Source organism: Osmerus mordax, chromosome 18 (genome assembly GCF_038355195.1).
Source record: "Osmerus mordax isolate fOsmMor3 chromosome 18, fOsmMor3.pri, whole genome shotgun sequence".
Taxonomy (NCBI): domain Eukaryota; kingdom Metazoa; phylum Chordata; class Actinopteri; order Osmeriformes; family Osmeridae; genus Osmerus; species Osmerus mordax.
Window position 1 is genome coordinate 14,314,764 of NC_090067.1, and position 11,166 is coordinate 14,325,929.

At 47.0% G+C, this 11,166-nt stretch overlaps 3 protein-coding genes across 3 annotated transcripts; 1 reads left to right on the forward strand and 2 right to left on the reverse strand.

Moving 5' to 3' along the window:
• Positions 1-830: 830 nt before the first annotated feature.
• On the reverse strand, positions 831-1,837 carry lsm10 (LSM10, U7 small nuclear RNA associated). Its single transcript, XM_067256193.1, has 2 exons — positions 1,734-1,837; positions 831-1,431 (listed from the first exon to the last, which is right to left on the reverse strand). Exon 2 carries the CDS (start codon positions 1,401-1,403, stop codon positions 1,035-1,037), a length of 369 nt encoding a protein of 122 aa, XP_067112294.1. The 5' UTR covers positions 1,404-1,431; positions 1,734-1,837; the 3' UTR covers positions 831-1,034.
• Positions 1,838-2,381: 544 nt separating this feature from the next.
• Positions 2,382-6,482, reverse strand: oscp1a (organic solute carrier partner 1a). The gene is made up of 10 exons (XM_067256191.1): positions 6,223-6,482; positions 5,600-5,754; positions 4,227-4,394; positions 4,030-4,110; positions 3,846-3,949; positions 3,518-3,646; positions 3,178-3,232; positions 2,856-3,001; positions 2,695-2,755; positions 2,382-2,501 (listed from the first exon to the last, which is right to left on the reverse strand). The coding sequence occupies exons 1-10, from the start codon at positions 6,332-6,334 to the stop codon at positions 2,382-2,384; spliced, it is 1,131 nt and encodes a 376-aa protein (XP_067112292.1). The 5' UTR covers positions 6,335-6,482.
• Positions 6,483-7,421: 939 nt separating this feature from the next.
• LOC136962554 (putative uncharacterized protein DDB_G0286901) lies at positions 7,422-11,109 on the forward strand. Its single transcript, XM_067256346.1, has 6 exons — positions 7,422-7,425; positions 7,636-7,838; positions 7,998-8,126; positions 8,485-9,121; positions 9,176-10,811; positions 10,998-11,109. The coding sequence occupies exons 1-6, from the start codon at positions 7,422-7,424 to the stop codon at positions 11,107-11,109; spliced, it is 2,721 nt and encodes a 906-aa protein (XP_067112447.1).
• Positions 11,110-11,166: the final 57 nt, after the last annotated feature.

An 11,166-nucleotide genomic window follows, 5' to 3' on the forward strand; every position in this document is an offset into this window, starting at 1 on the left:
CTTTCTTTTGTTTATTTATACCCGTTAAGCTTAACCTTCATCGGCTTCTAGAAGTTACTTTATCCATTATGAGGAGCAGGAGGCAGGTGTGAAAGCTGTTTGTTAGGGCTCAGCTGTGGACAACGCCCGCTTGTTTACCCGGCAGCACACTGGAGCTCATAAATGAGTCATGTTTTCCCTGGATGGTGGGCAGTGACCAGCCTGGTTGTGTGGACACTGGGAAGGTTCCAGACCCATGGGGCATTACGGTCCCTTAGTCAAGGCCATCTGCCTTTTCCATGTTCACGACCACTGATGGAAACATCACTTTATGGTTAGAGCCCCACCCCTTCTTTTATGCATATGGCATTTTCACACACTTATATATATATATATATACACACACATACAGACATATATATGTCCCTCTCTCCCCATATGAGAGAGGGAGGAAGAACAGAGTGTGTCTCTAGAGAGGGAGGGAGAGAGACGGGGGAGAGACAGAGGGAACAGCTTGTCTCTCTCTACATGGGAGAGAGACAGAGGGAACAGCTTGTCTCTCTCTACATGGGAGAGAGACAGAAGGAACAGCTTGTCTCTCTCTACATGGGAGAGAGACAGAGGGAACAGCTTGTCTCTCTCTACATGGGAGAGAGACAGAGGGAACAGCTTGTTTCTCTACATGGGAGAGAGACAGAGGGAACAGCTTGTCTCTCTACATCGGAGAGAGACAGAGGGAACAGCTTGTCTCTCAACATGGGAGAGAGACAGAGGGAACAGCTTGTCTCTCTCTACAGGCTCTGGTCGACACTTTGTTGGCCCCTGCTCATCTATTCACAACACAAAAAAAGTTACAAAATAAAAAGCTTTATTGTAAATATGAATTCAGTTCTCTATATCTTGAAGACAACTCAAAGAGAATAACTTGTCCCAGTTTCTATTTTGCAACATTTAACAGTCTCACTGAACTTCTCCCTAATCACCTTAGTCTTAAAGCTACAAAAAACAAGTATTGCCTTACAGCACATTGCTGGACAGTTCACTGAGCAGTCAAGTTACTTCTTAGTCTTGGCATACTCTTTTCTCCCTCCTCTCTCCCCAGCAAAGTTGCGAACACGGTGTATGCGTGCCAGCTGCGACTGTATGGTCTCCACAATGTTCACGTCGTCCGGTATATGTACGTAACGGATGTTACGGCCCGTGACGAAAAGGTCCGCCAACTGACTCTGCCTCCCACGGCGATCCCGGTAAAGTACCTCTTCCAAGCGGACGTTCATAAAGGCGTCCACGTTTATGACCCGTCCCCGGGCAGTGCTCTCGTCCCTCAGGTCCACCGTGGTGACCTGTCCGTGGAGACCCTGGAGGAGGATCACCAGGCTGTTCTCTGCGATGGTGCGCTCGCGGATGGAGTGGGTAACCTCCATTAGTTTCGAAGTTTATAGGATCCAGCCACTGAAAATGGAGATGCCATCGACCTAAATAATTAGGATTAAAAAAGTGTAGCATTTGACCACGAACATCATTTATAACTAAATCTCTCTCTTTGACCTCTCCACAAGCCTAGCCTAAATAATTGTTTTTACAAGTACATCCAGACAAATCTTGCTGGTATAGCGAACATCTAGTAGCGCTTTATCTGACAAGTACAACCAGTCTGCTAGCTAGTTTTGCTTGTCAGCCTTAATGTTTAAAATGAAATCACTAACATACACAGTCAGTTATTTCATGAAACGAACGTGTCTTACAAAACTCACATTAGTTTAAATGCATTTCTTTGCTTGAGTTTGAAACGTTCTTCAGAAGTTCACGTTTGTCAACACGGGATTAAAACCTGCCGGCGTGGTGCACTCTGATGACGTCTTATGTGTGCACCGCTACTGCCCCCTAGTGTCTCACGAGGTCTGCTGGACCCAAGTCTCCGCCTCTGAAAAGTTCTATCGTAAGTAAAAAATAATGAAAAACAGAAAAAAGATTTGATAGCTTCAATAGCTTTTGTTTATTTGACAAAATGATGAAACGTTATGCAACAAACTTGACATTTACAAATATGTATATTGTTATAAATACTTGTACGGTAATGATGGAAAGTGCAATAAACATTCAAATATAATGCTAATAATCTTCTATGGAAAACAATAAAATGCCTGTAAATTCTAATAAAATCAAACTCCTATTTACACACTAGAGACAGGACCAGGATGGGTGACATGCAGGTTGATCATCAGGTGATATAAATACCAAGAAGTTGCATCTTGACATGGCAGTGCCAGAATGACCCAATAAGGAGCCTGATAAGACCATCCTTGATCACAGTACTCTCATACCTTCATCACTCTCTGGGCAGATGTGAGTGGCCATGACCATGCCCAAGTTACAACACTGATGAAACAGCTCCACAGGAGTCACAGTTCATCCATCATGGCGAGCAGGTCGTCTCCTTTACTGCTGGGGCCCTCTGATTGGCTGCCCTCTTCTGCAAACTCCTCCACTATCCGAGCCAGCTCCGTGTTGGTCTGCACGTCCTGAAATACATCCAGGAGGACAAGGACTAAGAACACAGCTGTACCACCCTGGGCCCACACACACACACCAGCACAGCTGTACCACCCTGGGCCCACACACACACCAGCACAGCTGTACCACCCTGGGCCCACACACACACCAGCACAGCTGTACCACCCTGGCCCACACACACACCAGCACAGGGAATCCTACCTGTGTTGCTTGGATACTAATCACTTCAAATAAGGAGGCCACGCCCTCTCCTGAAGCTGAGCTGTCAAAAGGGAAACATGTTGAAAGATCACAAGCATGTACCAACGTGCAGAATGACTCAGACAGGAGGACTAAACGCCCCCAGGTGAGGTCCCACTCACGCCTGCTCCTCTTCCTGGTCGGAGGAGAACAGGTTGACCCGGAAGCAGATCTCAGAGTGAACCAGACTCTCCACCTCCATCCCCCCCATCAGATGGGCCAGCAGGTTCAGCTCCTCCTTGGCCAGGGGGTTCGGGACCGAGCTGTCCTGTAGCACGACAACGTAACCACACCGAGTTAGTGACACCGTATACTACTGTGTGACACAGTACATTACAGTGTGCCAATGGTACATTGTTCAACCGGAGGGTAGATGACTGGAATCACTGGGGTGTTGTACAGGAAGTGGTGAAAGGGACTAAGCTGACTTCATCAGAGTTGTACCTTCAGAGAGGAGCTCTTGGATGTGTGAGTCTCATCTGGCTGGGTCACGCTGTACCTGAAAACACAACACGGGTACACAGACTCAAACAGCCTGATGGAATCTGCTTCTCTTTCTCTCCTTGGTTCCTGTAGTATCTGAATGTTTCCAGTTTTCACATGTGATTTCCATTTCAATTTCTGGATTCTGTGGTTCACTACATTTACACACTGGGAACCACGATGTAACTATAGAAACTTGATTACCATTAATTAACATAAATTCTGATCAGGGTTTTACACTCGTAAGATATTCACATAAAAATGCTTGACTGTTATTGCGATGCTGTGAAGAAGTACTTACATATTGGTGCCAAGTCTGATGACTCTATTTCCAAAAAGCTCAAAAGAGCCCTCTTGTGGGGGATTTGTGTAACTGCCACCCGTAGGGAATTCCCATCGTCTCATCTCTTTCCCTCTGCTGTTAAACACCCTGTGACAGAGGGCGAGACAGGACAGATCCACCATGCTTGAACAGCTAGTTCTGCATGTTACTTCCTCTACGCCCAGGAAGGGCTCTACTCCCTTCAGGAAGCAGCTAACCATGTCAAAGCTGATCTTCTAACTGACCGTTAAAACATCTTTCACACTTCCTGAAACAGATCTTGTGCAGCTGTCAGGAAGAGGATTACCTGATGAACCCTGGGACCTCTGACCCCAGGGGCACTGGGCCGGTGGTCGGGAGGGCAAAACGTCCGTTGGGATTCTGCACTTTATTAGTGAGGAAAAGTGACACCTGCAGAAAGAATATTGTTACAAAATTTATATTCATACAGACACAAAACATTTCAGTTTTCCGTTTCAACAAACACTTACACGGACATGCATGTCTTGAAAGAATATGAGCAGCGTTTGCCTGAGGAGTTGAAATTCACTCTCAGACAGCGGGGTGTACATCTGTAATAACAAGTTAGAAGTAAGAGTTGAAAGCTGAATGCTGAAGGACACCATCATACAGTAAGTAACTTCATTTAAACTTTTTCCTGCCATAACTCTGTCCCTGTGTTAACTACCTCGATGATCTTTCGATGTGTCTCGTCCACTTGGTTGGCAATGATTGGGGTGTCTTTCACAAACTCTTTCAAAGCGTCTATGTGGTTGTATGAAATAAGCAGCAGGTCTCTGGGTCGAGGGCAGAGCAGTATCTGGTACTTGAAAGCCATCACCATCAACTCGTAAAGCTGGATGGGGAACCACGCAAGGCACAGGTATCCATGGTGACAGTTAACAATGACACATGCTGGACGTCATAGCTACTAGACACAACAACACTGGCCCTCCCGCACTATTTTAAGTTTGAGTAAATTTGTTTTACTCAAACTGCAACCAGGTCCTTCTCTTGTCGTGGAGTTACTTGATGCAGGTCTAGGTTGTACGCAGCAGCAGTCTTGTGTCTAACCTCATCAGACACTCAGATGTTACTTCTTGTCTCCCTGCTCATTACACTCACCAAACACTGGTCTCTGTTCAAACTGGCCGAGTGCTCAGTGCTGGTACACATTGCATGGGTGCCCTTCTAGTGGAACTAGAGGACCAGTCTATACGGGTGGTTAGAGGACCAGTCTATATGGGTGGTTAGAGGACCAGTCTATATGGGTGGTTAGAGGACCAGTCTATATGGGTGGTTAGAGGACCAGTCTATATGAGTGGTTAGAGGACTAGTCTATACGGGAGTCAGATGGCTGAGTGGTTAGGGAATCGGGCTAGTAATCAGAAGGTTGCTAGTTCGATTCCCGGCTATGCCAACCAAATGATGTTGTGTCCATGGGCAAGGCACTTCACCCTACTTGCCTCAGGGGGAATGTCCCTGTACTTACTGTAAGTCGCTCTGGATAAGAGCGTCTGCTAAATGACTAAATGTAATGTAAATGTATACGGGTGGTTAGAGGACCAGTCTATACGGGTGGTTAGAGGACCAGTCTATACGGGTGGTTAGAGGACCAGTCTATACGGGTGGTTAGAGGACCAGTCTATATGGGTGGTTAGAGGACCAGTCTATACGGGTGGTTAGAGGACCAGTCTATACGGGTGGTTAGAGGACCAGTCTATACGGGTGGTTAGAGGACCAGTCTATACGGGTGGTTAGAGGACCAGTCTATATGGGTGGTTAGAGGACCAGTCTATATGGGTGGTTAGAGGACCAGTCTATATGGGTGGTTAGAGGACCAGTCTATACGGGTGGTTAGAGGACCAGTCTATACGGGTGGTTAGAGGACCAGTCTATACGGGTGGTTAGAGGACCAGTCTATACGGGTGGTTAGAGGACCAGTCTATATGGGTGGTTAGAGGACCAGTCTATATGGGTGGTTAGAGGACCAGTCTATATGGGTGGTTAGAGGACCAGTCTATATGGGTGGTTAGAGGCTCTGCTATAGACTGCCCGTACCCTGTCCATGCTGGCTGGGTTGAGCCTCATGATGGAAGCGTGGGCCAGCCGTGTTAGCACGGTTCTCAAAGCCCTGTGAGAGTAGAGCTCCTGAGGCACGAGAAGTTCCTCCATGAATCCTTTATTAAACATGGTGCCAATTATGTCATTAATAACTGAGGGTGTAAAAGGGTACAGAAAGAAGAAAAATATGATCTTGAGGGAAAATGGCCCCGAAGCAGCACATACCACAGTGAAGAGAGTTTATGCTGAACTTCAGCATGTGCAGCAGATACAAATTATAACTCAAAGCAATTTTTATTATCCAGTTGCTAATATACTTCTAAAGAAAATTTAAGAAATATGAAATAACTCATTAGGTTCTCATAATACGAAGGTCTGCTTTAGATAGGCAGAGACTGTATCTACACACATTATACCTCTTTTTCGGTCGTCCTCTGACCACACACCTTCAACCCAGTGGTTTGTCAAAGATAGAAAAAAAATTGATACAAGATTATTTAGTTGTCAAGTGGCTAATAACCCACTACCTGTCCTTAGCAGTGTCAGCTGCAGCACTACTAGTCTCTATTATTAGCTTGCTACGTATAGCTGCTGTCTGTCATGTGAGCTAGTTAGATTACCTTTGTGTGTGTTATCATCACTTGTGTTTTGTGCTCGGAGGCGTTGGTCAAGAATATAGAGCATTTCTCCACCGAGATTGATGAAAAGCAGAGGAAGTGTCTTCATAGACATTTTAAAGGTCTACGGCTGGATTAGCTAACCAGCTAGGTAGCTTTGCTAACCAACAGGTTTTGAAATGAGATGGCAACTACTAATTGGCTTAACTACAAGGTTCGCCGGCTACTGACAAAGCCAGTTGCTATCATTCTTGTTTCACTCATAAGTATACATAAATGGTCATCTGTGACAGTTACAGATTCTAAATTGTTTTATTGGTGATTTCTTTTTTCCTTCTTGCTGTTCTGAGCTCTTCTTCAGCGTTCAACAGGTAGGCCTACGGTTTGCAAAAATCTGATTCGTCTGCACATCTCGTGGTACGGCATAGTACAGCCAATCACAAGCGGCAGAACTTTCCCCACTGAGTTCTGTAACATCAACAGAATAGAGCTGGCTAATTAACTTTTGATATGATAAATTAACTTTAACACGGCTAAGTTTAAGAGTGGTCAATCCACTTAGACTACTTACTAAGTTCCTTATGCTTCAAAGATTTTTTCATGACATATAATGTACTGCAGATACTTATACTAAATAATTAAATTAACCTATTGTACTAATTGGTTTGTGGACCAATGTATTCTTAATTCATATAAATGCCACACATCTACATCAATTACTTTGCACTTAGTAAAGTTTTTGAGCTGGTTGTAGAATGAACTCAGCAGTTGTATCTTGTGCTTCAGTTGGACAAGTGAAATTATACAAATGAAGGACAATCTGCCGTGTGTGTACTTTGTAAATTGACAACCCAGTTACGGTTTACTCCACAAGATACGACTGCAACATAGAAAGTATTGCAGTTCAGTGTGAGCTCTTGGACCAAAAGGACATTTGGATGCATATACAAGTAAGGAAAATGGTTGAAAACGATCTAATATCTGACTACTTCATGTGCAGTTGACTTTTGTGTGTTGGCTTCTGAAAACCATTGATAATCACATTACTTTGAAACACATTTGAATCTCAAAAACATAATTCACACGTAAACGTATTAAACTATCTAATATTAAACAGGGTTGTTTAGGTTTGTGTGCTCATGTTTTTTTTTATGGAGAGTCTGTGCTCTTTACAGTAAAGGAACTGTTAGCCTGTTTCCCCAATGGGTTTTACTGGAAATAAAATGACCTGGAAGGTCTCTGTGTACCTCTTTTCAATACGGCTGTAAGTATGACATTGACTTCAATTACTATTCTTGATCATCATTTCTCCATAGTTTTCAAATTCCATGATTACATATAATTCTTGGACATTTTAAAATGATGTGGTCATCTTTCTTTTCAGGATTTTAACATCACATCCCGTTTTTGGGTCAGGCTTTAGTGACAGTCCAACAGTTGATGAGGAGTCCTATCAGCTGAGCTGGATGACGTCTGTACCTGATGCCACACTCCTCTCTGCCATTTCAATCCCAGGAACTCACGACAGTCTAACTACTTATGGTGGACCACTTATACAATGTCAAACTTTATCCTTGGAAAACCAACTGAAAGCAGGTCTGCGATACTTCGATATTCATGTGGGGATCTGGACTGTATTCCAGCAAACTGTGGATGTCAGGGATGGTCAAATAAAACACCAAAAATTTCATGATACCTTGGAAACCACAACAGCCTTCTTGGATGAAAATAGCAGTGAGACAGTGCTTTTTAGGGTCACACTAAAAGGCTTCTTTCAGAAGAGAACTGGTAAATTGGTTAAGAAATTGCTTGAAGAATTTAAAGATAAATTATGGACAAACAAAATAGTCCCCCAGATTGGGGAGGTGAGAGGGAAGATTGTGTTCATACAGAGCAATAATTTCAATGTCGGAACCCTTAACCACAATACATATTTTAAAGATGATAATAAGTTCAAAAACATACCTAACAAGATAAAGAAGATAAAAAAACATTTAGAGGAAGCAGGAGAAATCTGTTCACACACTTTAGTACTGACCGAATCAACAGCCACTGCTTTTTTCAAAGGCCCTAAGTCGGTAGCCAAAGAGGTAAACAACCAGCTGAATACTCTCATCATGGAGCGCAAGAAAGGATCTGAAAAACCTGCCTGCCTAGGAGTGGTCAGTATGGACTTCCCCAGTTCTGAACTGATCAGGAATATTATTAATACAAAGCCTTGCTTGTGCCACAGGACAGGAAATAAAGACCCTTTAGAGCCCGCAGAGCCTGAACTGGAACCTCAACCCGAACCGGGACCCGAACCTGAACCTGGACCGGGACCTGAACCTAAATCAGAGCCAGAACCTGAACCGGGACCGGAACCCGAACCGAGACCAGTACCTCAACCCGAATCGGAACCTGAACCGGGACCTGAACCGGAACCTGAACCGGGACCTGAACCGGGACCTGAACCTGAACCGGGACCTGAACCTCAACCCGAACCTGAACCGGGACCTGAACCTGGACCTGAACCTCAACCCGAACCAGAAACAGAACCTGAACCGGGACCTGAACCTGAACCGGGACCTGAACCTCAACCTGAACCGGGACCTCAACCCGAACCAGAACCGGGACCTGAAACTGGACCTGAACCTCAACCGGGACCTGAACCTCAACCCAAACCAGAACCAGAACCAGAACCTGAACCTCAACCCGAACCAGAACCCGAACCGGAACCTGAACCGGGACCTGAACCTCAACCCGAACTGGGACCTGAACCTGGACCTGAACCAGAACCGGGACCGGGACCTGAACCTGAACCGGGACCTGAACCGGGACCTGAACCTCAACCTGAACCAGAACCGGGACCTGAACCTGGACCTGAACCGGGACCTGAACCTGAACCTCAACCGGGACCTGAGTCTCAACCCGAACCAGAACCTGAACCGGGACCTGAACCTCAACCCGAACTGAGACCTGAACCTCAACCTGAACCGGGACCTGAACCTCAACCCGAACCGGGACCTGAACCTGAACCGGGACCCGAACCGGGACCTGAACCGGGACCTGAACCTGAACCGGGACCTGAACCTCAACCTGAACCGGGACCTCAACCCGAACCAGAACCGGGACCTGAAACTGGACCTGAACCTCAACCGGGACCTGAACCTCAACCCAAACCAGAACCAGAACCTGAACCTCAACCCGAACCAGAACCCGAACCAGAACCCGAACCTGAACCGGGAACCGAACCGGGACCCGAACCGGGACCTGAACCTGAACCGGGAACTGAACCAGAACCGGGACCTGAACCTGAACCGGGACCTGAACCTGAACCGGGACCTGAGCCTCAACCTGAACCAGAACCGGGACCTGAACCTGGACCTGAACCTCAACCGGGACCTGAGCCTCAACCCAAACCAGAACCTGAACCGGGACCTGAACCTCAACCCGAACCGGGACCTGAACCTCAACCCGAACCAGAACCTGAACCTCAACCCGAACCTGAACCGGGACCTGAACCTGAACCGGGACCTGAACCTCAACCCGAACCAGAACCGGAACCTGAACCGGGACCTGAACCGGGACCTGAACCTGAACCGGGACCTGAACCTGAACCTCAACCCGAACCTGAACCGGGACCTGAACCTGGACCTGAAACTCAACCCGAACCAGAACCAGAACCTGAACCGGGACCTGAACCTCAACCCGAACCGGGACCTGAACCGGGACCTGAACCCGAACCAGAACCTGAACCTCAATCCGAACCTGAACCGGGACCTGAACCTGAACCGGGACCTGAACCTCAACCTGAACCGGGACCTGAACCCGAACCAGAACCGGGACCTGAACCTGGATCTGAACCTCAACCGGGACCTGAACCTCAACCCGAACCAGAACCCGAACCGGGACCTGAACCGGGACCTGAACCTGAACCGGGACCTGAACCTCAACCTGAACCAGAACCGGGTCCTGAACCTGGACCTGAACCGGGACCTGAACCTGGACCTGAACCTCAACCGGGACCTGAGCCTCAACCCGAACCAGAACCAGAACCTGAACCGGGACCTGAACCTCAACCCGAACCGGGACCTGAACCTCAACCTGAACCGGGACCTGAACCTCAACCCGAACCAGAACCTCAACCTCAACCTGAACCTGAACCGGGACCTGAACCTGGACCTGAACCGGGACCTGAACCTCAACCCGAACCAGAACCTGAACCTCAACCTGAACCGGGACCTGAACCTAAACCAGAACAAGAACCGGCACCTGAACCCGAACCGGGACCCGAACCAGAACCTCAACCCGAACCTGAACCGGGACCTGAACCGGGACCTGAACTTCAACCTGAACCGGGACCTGAACCTCAACCCGAACCAGAACCGGGACCTGGACCTGAACCGGGACCTGAACCTCAACCTCAACCCGAACCAGAACCGGGACCTGAACCTCAACCCGAACCAGGACCTGAACCTGAACCGGGACATGAACCTAAACCAGAACCAGAACCCGAACCTCAACCTGAACCTGAACCTGAACCGGAACCGGGACCTGAATCCGAACCGGAATCTCAACCGAAACCTCAACCGGAACCTCAACCCACTCCTGCAAAACCAAAAAAGAAGAATTGTCATAAAAAGCATAACAAAATAAAATGAAAGTTCTTAATCAAGAAGCACATTTTGAATAAGACATATTTTAGTTGTACATGTACAAATAAAACTAAAAAAAATAACACTCTGGCCCTCCCCGTATGTTTATCACGCTGTGAATTTCTTTATCTAATCAACCAGAAACAGGGGGCACCTGAAGCAGGGGGCACATAAAGCAGGGGGCACCAGAAGCAGGGGGCACCTGAAGCAGGGGGCACCTAAAGCAGGGGGCACCAGAAGCAGGGGCGCCTGACCAGAAGTCAGACAACATTCAATATTAAAGGATTAAAAAAGATGCAATTATTTAAAA

What these genes read in the sequence shown, in the direction of transcription:
- lsm10 (XM_067256193.1), bottom strand. Translation starts at nt 1,403, where the DNA reads ATGGAGGTTACCCACTCCATCCGCGAGCGCACCATCGCAGAGAACAGC.
- LOC136962554 (XM_067256346.1), top strand. An exon ending in TGCGATACTTCGATATTCAT is followed by an intron (nt 7,839 to 7,997) that starts GTGGGGATCTGG and finishes GGCTTCTTTCAG; the next exon opens with AAGAGAACTGGTAAATTGGT. An exon ending in TACAGAGCAATAATTTCAAT is followed by an intron (nt 8,127 to 8,484) that starts GTCGGAACCCTT and finishes TAGAGCCCGCAG; the next exon opens with AGCCTGAACTGGAACCTCAA.
- oscp1a (XM_067256191.1), bottom strand. Translation starts at nt 6,334, where the DNA reads ATGTCTATGAAGACACTTCCTCTGCTTTTCATCAATCTCGGTGGAGAA. An exon ending in ACCCAGCCAGCATGGACAGG is followed by an intron (nt 4,395 to 5,599) that starts GTACGGGCAGTC and finishes TTCCCCATCCAG; the next exon opens with CTTTACGAGTTGATGGTGAT. An exon ending in GAGGTCCCAGGGTTCATCAG is followed by an intron (nt 3,647 to 3,845) that starts GTAATCCTCTTC and finishes CCTCTGTCACAG; the next exon opens with GGTGTTTAACAGCAGAGGGA.